Genomic DNA, 20,451 nt, shown 5'->3' on the forward strand with positions numbered 1-20,451 from the left:
TAACCCCCAATTCCAACCCCTGATGCTGAGTGCCAAGCAGGGAGGTAATGGGTCCCATTTTTATAGTCTTTGGTATGACTCGGCCGGGGTTTGAACTCACAACCTACTGATCTCAGGGCGGACACTCTAACCACTAGGCCACTGAGTAGGTTTAGTTAATGCACCTTTTAACTATAATTTGTAATCCACTTTGTATCCTTTTTGTTGTTGTTTTAAATTGAATTGTTGTTTTACTTACCTATGTTCTGTACAGCGCTTTGTGATTTTATCTGTTAAAAAAAGCGTTTTATAAATAAAAATGTACTTACTTACTTACACCGTCCAGGCCAGCTGAGGCCATCTCACTGCTCCATAGACCCCCAGAGAAGCTCTGCTTCCCTCGGCAGAAATGGGTAGCGTAGCCAAAAATTACACTCATGTCACTGAATCTTTACTTATAAGTAATGACTTTAAAATGATAACAAAATGTGTGCTGTTTTGGGGCAGCCAAAGACTGAATAAATAGATTTTAATTTATTTCAATGGCTGACGCTGTTTGGCAAGACACGTTTTTCCAGGTACGATCCATTTAAACTCGTATCTCGTATTACATTTGGACCAGTGCAGCTGGGATAGACTCCAGTGCGGTAGAAAATGGATGGATGGATGAAGGGGACGTTTCGCTCTTCTTAGTCAATGAGCAATCTGCACTGCTGTACATGTGTTGCTTACTGGACAACTTGCATCATTACAGAGATCACCGTAATTTAATAATGAGGATATGCAAATCACAGCAATGATGTGTGTCGTATTGGGCTAATATTTCAGATTAAGTGCATTATATTACATTTAGTTATCAGGGTTAGGGCTAAATCCTAAACCCGGCCACAACATTTTGCAACTGCCACACTTTCCCAGAGCCTGAAAATGTTGCACCAGAGTACATGGTGTTAGAGAAATAGTGTCGAAATTCATCCATAGGTCTTGCATACTGTACAGTGCATCCGGAAAGTATTCACGACGCTTCACGTTTTCCACATTTTGTTGTGTTTCAGCCTTATTCCAAAATTTAATAATACATTTTTGTCAGGCCAATACCATCCCTACACTGAAGCATGCAGGGGCGGATTAAGAAATTTTGGCCCCCTGGGCCTGACATGGTCTTGGCCCCTCAACCCCCCGCGCGTGTGGGCGCACACACACGCACGCACTATGCAAGAAATACTGTATACTGTGAACAGACATGCACACTGTACTGTACAGAAGAGTGCACATACTGCACACACACTATTAGGTATACCACACAGACACTGACAAGCACAGGTTTCACACAGACACAGGGGGAGGGGATAAATGGCCTAAAAATAAACATTTTTGAAAATGATTACGCCCACTTCAGTGATGGTGCATTGGGTCATTTGAGAGATATTATGTATTGGAAGTTGGTAGCTATCATGAAATAAACCCCCCAACCCACCCAAAAAACTAAATCGGACATGATTTTTGCCCCCTTTTCCTCCCTTCTATCATTAAAAATAAAATAATATCTTAGGAAAACACATTGGCATAACGGCAGCTGTGCAGCAAATTGAGGCTCAAAGTCTGTATCTATTTGTGGTTAAGCTTGAGGAGAAGGAGAAAGGTAAAATGATAACATGCATCGGAGAGCACCACAAAGAAAGGTGTAGGCCAGTTCATGGTACAAGGGCTGCATGCAGGTCAAGATAGCCCATTTCCAAGAATGCTATAGTGGCTGGACAGGCACTGGACATGTCCTGAACTCAGTGTCAGACGTGGCTGCCGAATACTTGGATGAAGTGAAGCAGCTGACAGATCTCATGCTGCCCCATCTGAAGACTGTCCTGGCCAGGCAGAGGATGGATGAGGAGACCTTCCCAATGGACCCTGTCAGTGAACAGGCTAGTAACATTGATGGCACCCCTGTGCACAACATTGGGATGGAGAGACAATGTGGCAAGGTGGACTACAAACTGAAGAAGTTGGGCACACTGAACGCAGTCAATAGGTCAATAATTTTACAGAAGAGCCAGGAGCTTTAGAGGTTTCAAGGCAGCAGCACAAGCAAAAAGGGAGGTTGAACTCAACTGGAGTAAATTCATGAAGGCAAAATTCGAGAGTAGGGCAGATGAGAAACAAGAGATGGCTCAAAGAAAGGAGAGTAAGAGACTAGACATGCTGGACACACTGAAATCTTTTGATGGCCCCTTCACGATAGTGGGGAAGTTGAAAAGTTCCTTGTGGATGAAAGTCTGCACAAGAATGCAAAGCTGCAGAGAATGAAGCTTGAGGTTCAGTTTGCCAGAGAAAGCACCAAGCTTCTGCCTAAAGTCAATCCTATCTTCACAATCCAGGTGACACTTCCCAGAAATGGCAAAAGTGCAATTCTCCAAGTCATAATGGATACTTAGAATTTTATGGTGGTGGTAAGTATTCATGAAAACAGGTAGCCTAACATTAGTGAATGGGTGAATTCTGGAAATAACCTAAAAATCTTACACAGTGCACCTTTAAGCAAGGGGTTTCTTTCGTGCTTTCAATTTTGCAAAATCATCCACCACATCATTGAAGTCCAACTCTCTTGTCAGCTCACTCTCAATTGCCATTAGAGATAACGCATTTAATCTTTTCTGAGTCATTCTTGTGCGCAGCTCATTTTTTACTCTTGACAAAAGAGAGAATGAGCGTTCTCCCTCACAGTTACTGACCGGTAGAGTGAGAAAAATCTGTAGCGCAATGTATGTATTAGGAAACGTAGGCTGTAGTCCAAAATGTATTATTGTTTTGAGCAGTCCTGAAGGGGTCCTCTCCTCATCAGTGTTGTTGAGCTGTATAAAAGATTTGAACTGTATAAGCTCCTGTCCAAGACTTTCATTGAGGTCAGATGGGTATGATTCAGTGAGAATCTTGGCCTTGTGAAGGACTGAAGCATTGGACTCTGTATCCAAAGAGAAAAGGACACTGAACAAATTGTTCAGATGTTTGTAGGCCTCCAGACGGTGATTAAGGCTTGAACTCAGTTGATCAATAGAGGCAATAAATGTCTCTATTTGAAACAGTTGCCTTCCCTCAAGCACAACATCTGGGGATGCTGATTCATCAGCAAACTTTTTACGTTTCCTCGTCCGTTCAGCCCTGTAAGATGGGGTGCCACCCAACATGTTTAAGGCTTTCTGCTCAAAATGATCAAATAGATCTCTTTGGGAGAGAACAAAGGTGCGCAGAGATTCCAGCAATCTAACTGCTGTACCAAGGTCCATGTCTGCTTTTTGAAGTTGCAGACTTGTGGCCTGAAATCTGGACAGAACAGTGTCCCAAAAGCCTGCCATGAAGGCCATCTCAAGTGAATCCAGCTTCCGCACTAGACTGTCAGCTTCAGTTCGTGTGTCTCGTTTCTCTGTGTCATCAGTGGAAATAACCTGTAGTGCTGCTTTTATTTTACTGTAGTTCTGCCACAGTGCTTTGGTAGATTCTGCACGGCAACTCCAACGCGTGTTGGATAAAGCTTTAAGTGTGAGATCTATGTTGGAATTGCCAAATACCCTGTCCCATCGGTGTGTGGATGCAGTTGTGAAGTTGTAAATAGACTGAATCAAGTCAAAATACTTAGAGACTTCATTTCCACATCTGTCAATGCTGTTGACTCCCACCAAATTCAAAGAGTGAGCTGCACATGGAATATAGTGTATTAATGGGTTGCTTTTCTTTAAGTGAGCCTGCAACCCATTATACCTCCCTGACATGTTGCTGGCATTATCATAAGCCTGCCCCCTGCAATTTGACAGCTCTAACCCTAGATTTTCCAACACAGACATGACACAGTTAGCCAAACTTTCACCTGTATGGCTAGTAATGGGCTCAAAACCCACAAAGCGTTCAACAACACTGCCCTCTTTGCTAACAAAACGGAATATGAATGTCAATTGGTCCACATGAGATAAATCTGGGGTTGAATCCACAATGATAGAGTAGTATTTGCTTGCTTGCAGTTCATCTGCTATAGCCTGTTTGGTTTTTGCACCCATCAATTCAATGAATTCCTCACAAATGGTGGAGGACAGATATGAGGTATTACCTCGACCCATCTGCCCAAACTTTCTGATGTGATCCTTTAGAAAGGGATCAAATTCAGCCAGGACCTCCAGAATACCAAGGTAGTTCCCATTGAGAGGAGACCCTAACGATTCATTTTTACCCCTAAATGCAAGGCCCCTTTCTGCAAGGAATTTAATGACTGCAACAACTCTTTGTAACACCTGCCTCCAATAGCTGCTCTCTGCCTGAAACTGTTTGAACAGGTCTGCATCAACTGTGGCACCTTTGGCGCGGTTCAAGACTGCTTGCATGCAGGTTATGTGCTCAGCACTTCGCTCATGTTCACCAAATCTTTCTGAGTGTTTCCAATCACAATAGCCTGTTACAAAAGAATGCGTTTTTGGGGAAAACAGTTTGCATGCAAAGCAGTAAACATTACCAGTAGAGGGAGAGTACATCAGCCACTCTCTTTGTACTCGTTGTCCATTGGGCAAGTGTGAAGTAAAATGTTCATTGTTTAGGCATCGGGTTTTGCCTCCTAGCCCACTGTTCCTCACAGAAGCTGGATAATGGCTGTGACGGTTGTGAAATGATTTTGCACCTCTTTGAATAAGAACTTCCTTCATTGACTCAGTGAGGGTCTCAGCCCATTTAGCGGGATCACTAGGTAGAGTTGTCACTGTAGATGGTGTTGAAGAAAGATTCAGCTCATTTTCTATGCTGTCCAGAGGTGCAGTGACCTCACATTCATCCGAGCAACTGGCTACTGCTGAATTGGTTGAATCATAAGCATCAGAAGCATTTGGTTCAGTGTCTACACTTGTAGTGGTCTCAGGATCTTGGGAGCTACATGCTAGCTCAGGTGCATTGCTAACCTTAGCTGAATTTGCAGTAGCATTTATAGAATTGCTTTCAGCAGATGTCTTTGTACTGAAGAAGCTGGAGATATTTGGAACACTCTCAAGTAAAACTGATTCCTTTTTTTTCTTTTCTTGCTGAATTTTTTTTCTAGCTCCTCCACTTAAACGTTTATGATCCATATTTCCCTTCTTTCTTTGCACATTGGCTCTTTGCCTATCACAACAGATAAACCAACTATGTGTGTGTGTGTGTGTGTGTGTGTGTGTGTGTGTGTGTGTGTGTGTGTGTGTGTGTGTGTGTGTGTGTGTGTGTGTGTGTGTGTGTGTGTGAGTTTGTTTGTGTGTTTATGATCGGTGCTGCTTCCTTCAAGTGTGTGAGGTGATTTAGAAAACTAGCAACCCAGCATCAACACTCCAAAGCAGAGAATAACAGCTTACTAGCATAGACAATTGAGAGCAGAAAATCAACTGATTCGTCTGATAGACAGCAGGAGAGCAGAGTGGTCAGTGATGATCGAATCAAGAAAATGTCTAAATGGCAAGGGAACAGACTGATTTGTACTGAGGAGAAAGAGAGAGAGAGCCAATTACAGTGAAATATATTCCAAAAGAGCCAAGTGACTAGCTGAAGGCAGGGACAAATGCCTTGGAGTGACCAACAAGAGTGCAAAGTACCAAATGGCAAAATGTGGAAAGACCAACAGGCAGATCTGCTTTTACCTCTTATCTTCACAACCAAAAAGTTGCTAAATGATGTTTTCAGTCGCTAGCCAGGTATGGCCAAAAGACGCGAAATCTAGCGGCAAAGTCGGTCAATCACACTGACAGTGAAACAAATATTTTGAAAAGATAATAATTGTACACCTTTGTGCACTTTAGTCTTCTATCTAAATATTTTCACAAAGGACACCAAGGCAGCTTGCTAGCTATGATGGGAGCAACAATGTCTGATAGACAGCAGGAGAGCAGAGTGGTCAGTGATGATCCAATCAAGAAAATGTCTAAATGGCAAGGGAACAGACTGATTTGTACTGAGGAGAAAGAGAGAGCCAAGTACAGTTAAATATATTCCAGAGCCAAGTGACTAACTGAAGGCAAAGACAACAGCCAGATACCTTAGCAGAGACCAACAAGAATTCAAAGTACCTAATAGCAAGATGGCGAGACCAACACAATAAATTGTATTAGGATTTAATTTATTAACGTTAATCTTAACAGCCAAAAAGTTGCTGAATAATGTTTGTAGTCGCTAGCCAGGTATGCCCAAAACAAGAGTCGCTAAACCTAGCAGCAAAGTTGCTTAATTGCAACACACTCTAGGATTCAGGGGAATTAAGGATAATAAAGATATTAATTGTACAACTTTTTGTACTTTTTTTCTAGTTTTTTGAGTCGCCAGCCATGTATGGCCAAAAGTCGCTAATTGAATGCCAACGTTGCTTAATCGCCAACACACTGGGACTCACTGAAGGACTGACTGAATAAAAAAGATAATTAAGATAATTGTGTACTTTTCTCTTCTGATATTTTCTCTAAGGACCCCAAGCTATCTGCAAGCAGCAATAATGTCTGACAGACAGGAGAGCAGAGTGGTCAGTGATGAATGGCAAGGGAACAGGCTGATTTGTACTGAGGAGAAAGAGAGAGAGAGAGCCAATTACAGTGAAATATATTCCAAAAGAGCCAAGTGACTAGCTGAAGGCAGGGACAAATGCCTTGGAGTGACCAAGAAGAGTGCAAAGTACCAAATGGCAAAATGTGGGAAGACCAACAGGAAGATCTGCTTTTACCACTTATCTTCACAACCAAAAAGTCGCTAAATGATGTTTTTAGTCGCTAGCCAGGTATGGCCAAAAGACGCGAAATCTAGCGGCAAAGTTGGTCAATCACACAGTGAAACAAATAATTTTAAAAAGATAGTAATCGTACAATGTCTTGTACTTTTGTCTTCTTTCTTAATATTTCTCAAAGGACACCAAAATGTCGCTATCTGCAGGCAGCTTGCTAGCTATGATGGCAGCAACAATGTACCTTAGAGTGACTGACCAACAAGAGCTCAAAGTACCTAATGGCAAAATGTGGAGAGACAGACACAATAAATTGCATTAAGATGAAGAGAACTGTTGCTATTATTAATCTTAACATCAACCAGAAAGTCGCTAAATGTCACCAGCCAGGTATGGCCAAAAGTCGCTTAATTGGCCACACACAGTAACAGAGAAACTAACAAAAAAAAGATCATAAAGATAATAGTTGTACAACTGTGTGTACTTTTGTCTTCTTTCTAAATATTTTCCCAAAGGACACCAAAATGTTGCTATCTGCAGGCGGGAGCGTGCCTATGTTCCCCGGGTCCTATGTTCCCCGGGTCCTATGTTCCCCGGTTGTTCCTGGGTCTTTGTATGCGACCGGGGAACTTAGGACCCTTTTTCTAAAAAAGGGTCCTATGTTCCCTGCATTGTATCTGGCGAAATTGCGAAATTGTGCCCTGACCAAAACCATCCCTAAACCTAACCTGTCACAGGGCGTTGTGGAGCACTTTTTTTTGGCGAAATTGTGCCCTGACCAAAACTATCCCTAAACCTAACCTGTCACAGGGCGTTGTGGAGCACTTTTTTGGCGAAATTGTGCCCTGACCAAAACCATCCCTAAACCTAACCTGTCACAGGGCGTGCGGCAGCAGATAGAGCAACTCAAACGCGAACTTCCTTCCTTCGACAACTTAAACGCGTCTCTGTCATGCGTGTCTGCGTGCGTCTTACTTAGTCGCGCATTGGAAGCAGCGGGGAACATAGAACCCTTTTCTGGAAAAAGTGTTGTACGTTCCCCGCAGCGGGGAACATAGAACCCTTTTTTTTAAAAAGGGTCCTTAGTTCCCCGGTAGAGGGGAACATAGGACCCGGGTAACATAGGGACGGGGAACATAGGGATGACCCGCTGCAGGCAGCTTGCTAGCTATGATGGCAGCAACGATGTCTGCCAGACAGGAGAGAGTGGTCAGTGACGATCGAATCGAGAAAATGACAAAATGGGTCAAAGACCAAAAAGTTATTAACTGACAGCAGTGACAAATGTCAGACTGTAAACTTTCTCGAAAGAAAAGGACAAAATGGGAAGATGCTGATAATAACAGCAAAATGGAAAATATAAGAATTTCCAAGTAATGCTCAACTCAAGTGTGTGTGTGTGTGTGTGTGCGCGCGTTAAACTTCTTGTTGAATGATTTCAAATTATCTCTGAGTCTGAACTGAGGGAAAGGAAACCAAATTTTGAGCAGTCTCTCACGAGTTCAAAATACCAAATGAGGAGATTCTAAAAGAACAGACCGGTTTATGAAAGACTTGATGGGGGAGGGGCACAGCTAAGAATACTTGAGTGAGATTCTGTGATCCAAATTCGAGATAGAGCTTTTTGATAATGATAATTTGTCAGAGTAAGGTTGTGTAATCAAAATTTGAGAATGAGCTTTGTCAATCAATCAAGAATATTTGCATTAAGTTCTGTGATCAAAATTCAGAAACAACCTTTAATAATTGATAAAGAATATGTGAGTGAGGTTGTGTGATCCATCCAATTTGAGAATTAGCTTTGATAATAATGATTGAGAGCCTCTGGCCCTCTGTGGATCATGGCCGCGGGGCCAATTTTGCCTGGCCCCTTGGGGCCTCTGTGGGTCGTGGCCGCGGGGCCAAGTTGGCCTGGCCCCTTGGGGCCTCTGACCCTCTATGGATCGGGGCCAAGTTGGCCTGACCCCTCGGGGCCTCTGGCCCTCTATGGATCATGGCCGCGGGGCCAAGTTGGCCTGACCCCTTAGGACCTCAGGCCCTCTGTGGGTCGCGGCCGCGGGGCCAAGTTGACCTGGCCCCTTGGGGCCTCTTACCCTCTATGGATCGTGGCCGCGGGGCCAAGTTGACCTGGCCCCTTGGGGCCTCTGGCCTTCTGTGGCTCGCGGCCGCGGGGCCAAGTTGGCCTGGCCCTTTGGGGCCTCCGGCCTTCTGTGGGTCGTGGCCGCGGGGCCAAGTTGGCCTGGCCCCTTGGGGCCTCTGACCGTCTATGGATCGTGGCCGCGGGGCCAAGTTGACCTGGCCCCCTGGGGCCTCTGACCCTCTATGGATCGTGGCCGCGGGGCCAAGTTGGCCTGGCCCCTTGGGGCCTCTGACCGTCTATGGATCATGGCCGCGGGGCCATGTTGGCCTGGCCCCTTGGGGCCTCTGGCCCTCTGTGGGTCGCGGCCGCGGGGCCAAGTTGACCTGGCCCCTTGGGGCCTCTTACCCTCTATGGATCATGGCCGCGGGGCCAAGTTGGCCTGGCCCCTTGGGGCTTAAGATTATTATTTTTGCAAAAGTAGTTTTGCTTGGGTCGCGGCCGCGGGGCCAAGTTGGCCTGGCCCCTTGGGGCCTCTGGCCCCCTGGGCCTGGGCCCGGTAGGCCCGGTCATTAATCCACCTATGGAAGCATGGTGGTGGCAGCATCATGCTGTGGGGATGTTTTTCAGCAACAGGAACTGGGAGACTGACTAGTCAGTAGGGGTGTGGGAAAAAATCGATTCGAATTCGAATCGCAATTATCACGTTGTGCGATTCAGAATCGATTCTCATTTTTAAAAAATCTATTTTTTTATTTTATTTTTTTATTATTTAGAAAATGTGTTTTATATATTTTTTTACTTAATCAATCCAACAAAAAAATACACAGCAATACCATAACAATGCAATCCAATTCCAAAACCAAACCCAACCCAGCAACACTCAGAACTGCAATAAACAGAGCAATTGAGAGGAGACACAAACATGACACAGAACAAACCAAAAGTAGTGAAACAAAAATGAATATTATCAACAGTATCAATATTAGTTACAATTTCAACATAGCAGTGATTAAAAATCCCTCATTGACATTATCAATAGATATTTATAAAAAAAAACAAAAAAAAACAATAGTGTCACAGTGGCTCATACTTGTATCGCATCTCATAAGCTTGACAACACACTGTGTCCAATATTTTCACAAAGATAAAAAATAATTAATATTTTTGGTTCATTTAATAGTTAAAACAAATTTACATTATTGCTTTCAGTTGATAAAACATTGTCCTTTACAATTATGAAAGCTTTTTACAAAAATCTACTACTCTGCTTGCATGTCAGCAGACTGGGGTAGATCCTGCTGAAATCCTATGTATTGAATGAATAGAGAATCCCTTTGAATCGGGAAAAAAATCGTTTTTGAATCGAGATTGGTGTTGATTTGAAAAAAAAATCGATTTTGAATCGAATCGTGACCCCAAGAATCGATATTGAATCGAATCGTGGGACACCCAAAGATTCACAGCCCTACTAGTCAGGATAGAGGGGAAGATACATTCAGCAAAGTACAGAGACCAATGCAATGAAAACCAATGCTTTCCATTCAACCTAAAAGAGCTTGAGAGGTGATGCAAAGCGGAATAGGCAAAGAGAATGGGCAAAACTGCCCAAATATAGGTGTGCCAAGCTTGTGGCATCACATTCGGGGAGCTCCACTAACCACGTTAAACCCAGATTCTGAACTAACAAAGGTCTTAACTCATTCTCTTTCTATGCCACATCAATGTGGAATGCGCTCCCAACAGGTATAAAAGAAAGGGCATCTCTATCCTCCTTCAAAACCGCAATAAAAGTTCATCTCCAGGCAGCTACAACCCTAAACTAACACCATCCCCGGATTGCTAATAATCAAATACTAATAATCAAATGTCCTGGGTATGACGTTAAACTACATCCAGGCATAAGATGGGAGGTTGTGTGTGGGGTTAGTGAGTCCCAACTAACGTCTATAAAATGCACACAAAGAACCGTTTGCACCTTCTCTTGTGACTGGCGGGCGGTCAGCGCCATAAAGTTGAGCGGGTTCCTGGGTAATTGGGGCGCGGACAACCAACAGGACAGACTAAGTTCAAAAGCCCAGTAAGGCAATTAGTCTAGGAGAAGGATCTCTGATATAAAATACCCCTTCCAACCCGCACCAAGCCAGCGTGGAAGGTGTAGGCTAATAACCAGCATGAAGAGTACGCCAAGAGAGATCGTTCACTATGGCAGAAACATGCTGAGGCTTTCGTCCAGCAGTGGACTGACAACGGCTGCTGCTGCTGATGATGATGATGAATAATCAAATGTAAACAATCAAATGCAGATACTTTTTCCTATGCCTTCTGATCTCTCTCTCTCTCTCTCTATGTCCACTACTTGCTGTCTATATCCTACCCCCCCACCCCCTCCACACCCCTGATTGTAAATAATGTAAATAATTCAATGTGATTATCTTGTATGATGACTGTATTATGATGATAGTATATATGATAGTATATATCTGTATCATGAATCAATTTAAGTGGACTTAAACAAGTTGAAAAACTTATTCGGGTGTTACCATTTAGTGGTCAATTGTACGGAATATGTACTTCACTGTGCAACCTACTAATAAAAGTCTCAATCAATCAATCAAAAATTCAAAAATACCTGAGGCTGTAATTGCATGTAACACAACAAAATGTGGAAAATGTGAAGCTCTGTGAATACTTTCTGGATGCTCTGTAAAAAGAAAAATGGACAAAAAATGATTATTTGAAATCTTGAAAATTAGGTGCACGGGCGCACAATCTAATGAGGTCCAATATAGTCATAGCAAAGACAACAATATTCCTTAAAACGTATCAACATTGCATGGTTTACAACCGCACTATATATTACACATATGTCTCTGGATGATGCTCGCATGGGTTGGGTGGCGTGTGCTGGGGTGGGCTGTCACAGGAACTTGAGTAAAGAGGGAGAGGCAGACTGGGAGGCTCTATCGATCAGCCCATCCTAGTCTCAGGAGAACAGACTACAGCTTCAGAGGAGACTCCACGGTGAGTTTTGCTGTTTCCTTTCTTATTGTTAGAAACATGGTGGGGGAAAACAGAATGACCAAGAAATGTTTCTTGCTGCAGCCATTGCCATGGATCTACAGTGGATGGTTCTGACTTTGGCCGCGTGTGCATCAGCTGCGCCTGAGCAGTACAGCAGAGCAGTGGTGAGTGTGGATGAAAGTACATTAATGTGACTGTGATGTTAAGTGCATTCACCTGCCCGAACTGCCTCGCTTTGTTTCGAATGACACCATATTTTATTTGACAGCAGGTTACAATATTTTATCCTAAATCTAAAAATCTAAATAGCCTAAATCTAATTTCATTCTAACTGATTTTTATTTTTATTTGATCCATTTTCATTAGTGATTAACCTGTTTGAGGAGCTGGAGCACCTTTTTCCCCCCCATATGATTGAATTTTATTGGGTTTTTGTATGACTGTTGTTTTGTATACCACTTAATTAAAAATAATTATTTAAGTGATATATAAGGGACATTTTATAGTTTCAAAAAAGGTTGAGGTAGAGTTCATCCCATTTCTGTCTAAAACCATTTTGATGTTTTTATATTTTACTTTATTTCTTTCATGCGCCATTTGAATAAAAAAAAAATATATATATATTCCATTTAATTAATTATTTTGGTTTCCATTTCCTCTGTTTTTATTTTGTAATTTGAATTAACCGAACAAAGTGTGTTCTTATTTTTTTTAACCTAATGTGCATTATTTTAATAATTTATTCAACAGTTTTATTTGTCGTTTAAATTAACGAAAAGTGTTCTGATTTTTCTAATGTATTGTACATTGTTTTAGTCATTTATTAATTAACATAAAACGTTTTTTTTTTTTTGGTCAACAACGTGTTTGTGGTTTGTCATCTACTGTTTGCTTGTGGTGGAACGGTATAGGGAAGGGCTTGTTGCAAAATGACTTCTAAGAGAATTACGTCCTTCCTGTTTCACCATAGACTCATGACCACATCAGTGTGTTCTTATTTTTCCTGCCACCCACACCCTCTTTTCGGTTATGCCAGGGGTGTCCAAGCGTTTGACTTGGGGGCCACATTGAGCTAAAAAAATGTGGTCATATATATATATATATATATATATATGGTATAGACGCTCTATACATATATATATATATATATATATATATATATATATATATATATATATATATATATATATATATATATATATATATATATATATATATGTATATAATATATATGGTATAGACGCTCTATACATATATATATATATATATATATATATATATATATATATATATATATATATATATATATATATATATATATATATATATATATATATATATATATATATATATATATATATATATATATATATATATATATATATATATATATATATAGCGTCCATACCAGGGGTGTCAAACGTACGGCCCACGGGCCAGATCAGACCCACCAACAGGTTTTATCCGGCCCCTTGGGATGAATTTGCTAAGTATAAAACTGTAGCTGAAATTTTTGATTGAAAGAAACAGCTGTTCTAAATGTGTCCACTGGATGTTGCAATATAAATCAATCAATCAATCAATCAATCAATGTTTATTTATATAGCCCCAAATCACAATAGTCTCAAAGGGCTGCACAAGCCACAAAGACATACTCGGCACAGAGCCCACACAAGGGACGTCGATGTGAATGACTATGAGAAACCTTGGGGAGGATCGCATATGTGGATAACCCCCCCTCTAAGTACAGTCCCTAGTGGATCCAACATAACAGTGAGAGTCCAGTCCATAGTGGGGCCAGCAGGAGACCATCCCGAGCGGAGACAGGTCAGTAGCGCAGAGACGTCTCCAACCGATGCACAGGCGAGCGGTCCATCCCGGGTCCCAACTCTGGACAGCCAGCACCTCATCCATGGTCACCGGAACCGGAATAACCCGGCGAGGGGGCAAAGGAGAAAAGAAAACGGCATATCAACTGGTCTAAAAAAGGGGGGTCTATTTAAAGGCTAGAGTATACAAATGAGTTTTAAGATGGGACTTACCGGTAAATGCTTCTACTGAGGTAGCATCTCTAACTGTTACCGGGAGGGCATTCCATAGTACTGGAGCCCGAACAGAAAACGCTCTATAGCCCGCAGACTTTTTTTGGGCTCTGGGAATCACTAATAAGCCGGAGTTCTTTGAACGCAGATTTCTTGCAGGGACATATGGTACAATACAATCGGCAAGATAGGATGGAGCTAGACCGTGTAGTATTTTATACGTAAGTAGTAAAACTTTAAAGTCACATCTTAAGTGCACAGGAAGCCAGTGCAGGTGAGCCAGTATAGGCGTAATATGATCAAACTTTCTTGTTCTTTTCAAGAGTCTAGCAGCCGCATTTTGTACCAACTGTAATCTTTTAATGCTAGACATAGGGAGACCCGAAAATAATACGTTACAGTAATCGAGACGAGACGTAACGAACGCATGAATAATGATCTCAGCGTCGCTAGTGGACAAAATGGAACGAATTTTAGCGATACTACGGAGATGAAAGAAGGCCGTTTTAGTAACACTCTTAATGTGTGACTCAAACGAGAAAGTTGGGTCGAAAATAATACCCAGATTGTTTACCGAGTCGCCTTGTGTAATTGTTTGGTTGTCAAATGTTAAGGTGGTATTATTAAATAGATGTCGGTGTTGAGCAGGACCGATAATCAGCATTTCCGTTTTCTTAGCGTTGAGTTGCAAAAAGTTAGTGGACATCCATTGTTTAATTTCATTAAGACACGCCTCCAGCTGACTAAAATCCGGCGTGTTGGTCAGCTTTAGGGGCATGTAGAGTTGGGTGTCATCAGCATAACAGTGAAAGCTAACACCGTACTTGCGTATGATGTCACCTAGCGGCAGCATGTAAATACTAAAGAGTGCAGGGCCAAGAACCGAACCCTGGGGGACTCCGCACGTTACCTTGACATAGTCCGTTGTCACATTGGGAGACACACTGCATCCTGTCAGTAAGATAAGAGTTAAACCAAGACAAGGCTAAGTCTGACATACCAATACGTGTTTTGATACGCTCTAATAAAATATTATGATCGACGGTATCGAAAGCAGCGCTAAGATCAAGAAGCAGCAACATAGATGACGCATCAGAATCCATCGTTAGCAATAGATCATTAGTCATTTTTGCGAGGGCTGTCTCCGTAGAGTGATCTGCCCTGAAACCGGATTGAAAAGGTTCACAGAGATTGTTAGACGCTAAGTGTTCATTTAGCTGCTGTGCAACAATTTTTTCTAGGATTTTCGAGATAAACGGAAGGTTTAGCAATTATTTGTATCTTTGTAGATGTACAAAATAAACCACATGATGTTAGTACATCAGTAGAGGAAAATGATCAAACTACATAAATAACATACTGTAATTTGATTTTGATATATATGTTTTATTTTGATAGATTGAAAATTAACACCAATCAGTTGACTGATGAACACTATCACATGATTTATTCAGAAAATATAAATAACAACAAATAAAGATAGAATACAATTAACCGCAACATGTAAGTGTAAAAAAAACCCAACAACATTATGATTTGTACATTTTCAGAATGTACTTCTATTTTTAAACAAAGAAAACCATCTGAAGTCGTCTTTATTTTTAAGTTGTCGTGTCTTGATTTTACAAGTTCAGCCCTCTTGGGAGTACCGTATTTTCGGACTATAAGTCGCACCGGAGTATAAATCGCACCGGAGTATAAGTCGCACCGGAGTATAAGTCGCACCGGCCGAAAATGCATGATAAAGAAGGAAAAAAACATATATAAGTCGCACTGGAGTATAAGTCGCATTTTTTGGGGAAATTTATTTGATAAAACCCAACACCAAGAATAGACATTTGAAAGGCAATTTAAAATAAATAAAGAATAGTGAACAACAGGCTGAATAAGTGTACGTTATATGACGCATAAATAACCAACTGAGAACGTGCCTGGTATGTTAACGTAACATATTATGGTAAGAGTCATTCAAATAACTATAACATATAGAACATGCTATACGTTTACCAAACAATCTGTCACTCCTAATCGCTAAATCCCATGAAATCTTAAACGTCTAGTCTCTTACGTGAATGAGCTAAATAATATTATTTGATATTTTACGGTAATGTGTTAATAATTTCACACATAAGTCACTCCTGAGTATAAGTCGCACCCCTGGCCAAACTATGAAAAAAACTGCGACTTATAGTCCGAAAAATACGGTATGTTTTTTCTTCATGTGGCCCACGATCTAAAATGAGTTTGACCCCCCTGGTCTATAACTATGTCTCTGTACATATTCTATTAATATAATGGATATATAATTAATAATTAATATAATTAAAAATTAAAATGATGTAAAAGTAACCGTTTTCTAATCAATCAGAAATATCAAGCAGCTAAATGAGCCAAACATGGGTAAGTGTGACTGTGAAGAGTGTCTTGTCTTTTTTCCATCATGCTTTGAAATTCATTTAAATTGGTGCAATTAAAAAAATGTTTATGGTGCATGGACATTTTTTAAATAATTTCCACAACGTTTAGTGAGCAGGTTGTGTTATGTGTGACCATGTCTGTTGTTATTTTGTGTTGGTTGGATTTTCTTTTTTCTATCATGCCTAAGGAAGGGTCCTATAAGTGATCACCTATGTTCAAAGCATAATTAAAGGTAATTGACCTGAATTAGTCATGTTATACAACCGATAACGACATAATAGCAAATTCTAAATTCTCAGACTATGCAAATGAATGCAATCTCCCTGTGGGTAAGATTCCTTACCTCATTATGTCATAAACTTATTATGTCTTGTGGGCCAAATTGAAGACGTCGACAGGCCGCACTTGGCCCAGGGGCCTGAGTTTGGACACCCATGGGTTATGCCATTTAGCAAGTCTCTCAACAACAGGGACACAATCGTGCAATAACAATAAGGGCCAAAGGCAGACATGCTCAAATCAAACATCTTTAAACATTTGAGAGACTGATGGGAAGGAAGTGAAGTAACTCACTAGAAACTATACTTTAACTTCTGCTGTGGTTATCATGTTTGGAGGAAACCAAAATAAACACACTTCCTATTGTCTCCGCTTTGCATCCTGCAGGATTGGTTGAGCAGGTATGGCTACCTTCCTCCTCCCGACCCGCGGACTAGTAAGCTGCAGACCAAGGAAGGCATCGAGAAGGCCATTCGCATCATGCAGAGATTTGGTGGCGTGAGGGAAACCGGCGTGCTCGGTAAAGACTCCTCATATGAGGCCTCTAACTTCCTGTTTTATGCTGTTTCACTTCAACCAACACAACTCTTAAATGGGACAAAACATGCACACTTCCCTGTTTGCAGGGGCCCCTAATATTGATAACTGTGATTCATGGAAGTCAGAGAGAAACAAAAACAACAACATTTAGGTTTTGACGTCATCAGCTGCTGTCAAATAAAAATTGATATGCATTCCTTTAAAAAAACAAAAAAACAATGGGGGTTATACTAATAGGAGCATTAACCTAAAATTAAAGCCACTAATATCCACCATAAGTTTTCTAATGCAAAGTGAAATATAACATCACAGGCAATTAAATATAATTCGTATAATTAAGTTTTTTATTCCATCATTTCATATGTATTGCCATTTTATATTCATTACTATTTTATATTGCTGTTAATGTATAGTTTTTACATTTGTGTTAAACCATGTTTTAGTTGTTTTTTCCCCAGACATCATAGTTTCTAGGCAGTATGGTGGCATAGGGGTTAGTGCTGGTGCCTCACAATAAGGGTCGGGTTCGGGGTCTTTCTGTGTGGAGTTTGCATGTTCTCACTACGACTGCGTGGGTTCCCTTCGGGTCCTCCGGCTTCCTCCTACCTCCAAAGACATGCACCTGGGGATAGGTTGATTGGCAGCACTAAATTGGTCCTAGTGTGTGAATGTGAGTGTGAATGTTGTCTGTCTTATCCAGTGTGTACCTCGCCTTCCGCCCGAGTGAAGCTGGAATAGGCTCCAGCACCCCCACGACCAAGCGGTAGAAAATGGATGGATGGATGGACCATATAGTTTCTATGGCAACAACACATAAACAATGTCAGCGTATCAAATTAATCACGTCAAGTTTGATTTTGTTGTGTATTCTTAAAGGCCTACTGAAATTTTTTTTTAAATTTAAACGGGGATAGCAGATCAATTCTATGTGTCATACTTGATCATTTCGCGATATTGCCATATTTTTGCTGAAACATCGACGATAAAGTTCGCAACTTTTGGTCGCTGATAAAAAAAGCCTTACCTGTACCGGAAGTAGCGTGACGTCACAGGTTGAAAGGCTCCTCACATTTCCCCATTGTTTACACCAACAGCGAGAGCGAATCGGACCGAGAAAGCGACGATTACCCCATTAATTTGAGCCAGGATGAAAGATTTGTGGATGAGGAACGTGAGAGTGAAGGACTAGAGTGCAGTGCAGGACACATCTTTTTTCGCTGTGACCGTAACTTAGGTACAAGCTGGCTCATTGGATTCCACACTCTCTCCTTTTTCTATTGTGGATCACGGATTTGTATTTCAAACCACCTTGGATACTATATCCTCTTGAAAATGAGAGTCGAGAACGCGAAATGGACATTCACAGTGACTTTTATCTCCACGACAATACATCGGCAAAGCACTTTAGCTACGTAGCTAACGTGATAGCATCGGGCTTAACTGCAGATAGAAACAAAAGAAATAAACCCCTGACTGGAAGGATAGACAGAAAATCAACAATACTATTAAACCATGGACATGTAACTACACGGTTAATGCTTTCCAGCCTGGCGAAGCTTAACAATGCTGTTGCTAACAAACGCCATTGAAGCTAACTTAGCAACGGGACCTCACAGAGCTATGCTAAAAACATTAGCTATCCACCTACGCCAGCCAGCCCTCATCTGCTCATCAACACCCGTGCTCACCTGCGTTCCAGCGATCGACGGAGCGACAAAGGACTTCACCCGATCATAAGTGCAGTCGGCGGCTAGCGTCGGATAGCGCGTCTTCTATCCAAGTCAAAGTCCTCCTGGTTGTGTTGCTGCAGCCAGCCGCTAATACACCGATCCCACCTACAGCTTTCTTCTTTGCAGTCTCCATTGTTCATTAAACAAATTGCAAAAGATTCACCAACACAGATGTCCAGAATACTGTGGAATTTTGCGATGAAAACAGAGCTGTTTGTATTGGATACAATGGTGTACCTATACTTCCGCTTCAACGATTGACGTCCCGCGCATACGTCATCATACATAGACGTTTTCAACCGGAAGTTTAGCGGGAAATTTAAAATTGCACTTTATAAGTTAACCCGGCCGTATCGGCATGTGTTGCAATGTTAAGATTTCATCATTGATATATCAGACTGCATGGTCGGTAGTAGTGGGTTTCAGTAGGCCTTTAATCCTGTGTAATTTTAATTGTAGATGTTAAATGCGCCATAAAAGGACTACAGATGCAAATTAGCATAGTGCTAAATCTGGTGCAGCCATCTTCTTAATGTAACTGCACATTGTCCTTCAAATAAACAAAATACAAATTTAATGATAAAAAGTAATATGTCAGGTGGTGTACTTTGGCACGATTTGATTTTTTTAAACGTTTACATTTGTTTGTATTCACTTGTTTATTTTTTAATTGAGTGAAAAGTGTGTAAGAATAATTACTAAATTTTGATATGTAATACTCATGGACGCTGATTAGTACATCACAACATATTTCGAGGACAGACTGTACTTAGAGTATCTATTATTTTCATTTATTCCCTTGCAGATGGCGAAACTCTGCGCCTCATGTCCACACCGCGATGCTCTCTACCTGATATAGTCGGAAGCGAGGACATGTTGAAGAAGAGGAGGAGGAGGAGAAGATATGCGCTGTCAGGACTTAAGTGGCACAAGAGTGACCTCACATGGAGGTGTGTGGATTCATATGCCAAATAGAGGACGACACACACATTAGCAACAATAACAAAGCTGCACTAGGGCACCTAAAGTATTCTTCAGAGTGCTTCAGTAAAAAAAGATGCGCAACCGTGCGGATTCTGTCTTAGCATCATTCTTGCCCTTGACTTAAGTCTGTCACTGCGAGCCTTCCGCATGTTTTCCCATCGACTTAAGTACTTCTGTTCTTACGCGCCTCTGAGGCTGCAATAAGTCCAGTGCTCCTGGAAGGTAAAACACTATTTTGCACTTGAAGTTTGGATGCAGTGTACACCACACGCAATAAAATGATAAAATAAACTTCCAGTAAGCTATCAAATCTATTCTGATTAGAGATGTCAGATAATATCGGACTGCCGATATTATCGGCCGATGAATGCTTTAAATGTGATATTGGAAATTATCGGTATCGGTTTCAAAAAGTAAAATGTATGACTTTTTAAAACGCCGCTGTACGGAGTGGTAGACGGACGTAGGGAGAAGTACAGAGTGCCAATAAACCTTAAAGGCACTGCCTTTGCGTGCCGGCCCAATCACATAATATCTACAGCTTTTCACACACACAAGTGAATGCAAGGCATACTTGGTCAACAGCCATACAGGTCACACTGAGGGTGACTGTATAAACAACTATAACACTGTTACAAATATGCGCCACACTGTGAAACCACACCAAACAAGAATGAC

The 20,451-nt window shown here is 41.4% G+C and overlaps 1 protein-coding gene across 1 annotated transcript in view; it reads left to right on the forward strand.

Annotated features, from left to right (window-relative positions):
- The window catches only part of mmp25b (matrix metallopeptidase 25b), a 55,337-nt gene that overhangs the window by 19,657 nt on the left and 15,229 nt on the right, over nucleotides 1–20,451 (forward strand). The window contains exons 9-11 of the mRNA XM_062056469.1: nucleotides 11,813–11,944; nucleotides 16,907–17,039; nucleotides 19,595–19,739. Of these exons, the coding sequence (XP_061912453.1) occupies nucleotides 11,813–11,944; nucleotides 16,907–17,039; nucleotides 19,595–19,739 (410 nt within the window). The remainder of the gene's footprint in view (nucleotides 1–11,812; nucleotides 11,945–16,906; nucleotides 17,040–19,594; nucleotides 19,740–20,451) is intronic.

The sequence above is a fragment of the Entelurus aequoreus genome, linkage group LG08, assembly GCF_033978785.1.
Source record: "Entelurus aequoreus isolate RoL-2023_Sb linkage group LG08, RoL_Eaeq_v1.1, whole genome shotgun sequence".
NCBI classification, from domain to species: Eukaryota; Metazoa; Chordata; class Actinopteri; order Syngnathiformes; family Syngnathidae; genus Entelurus; species Entelurus aequoreus.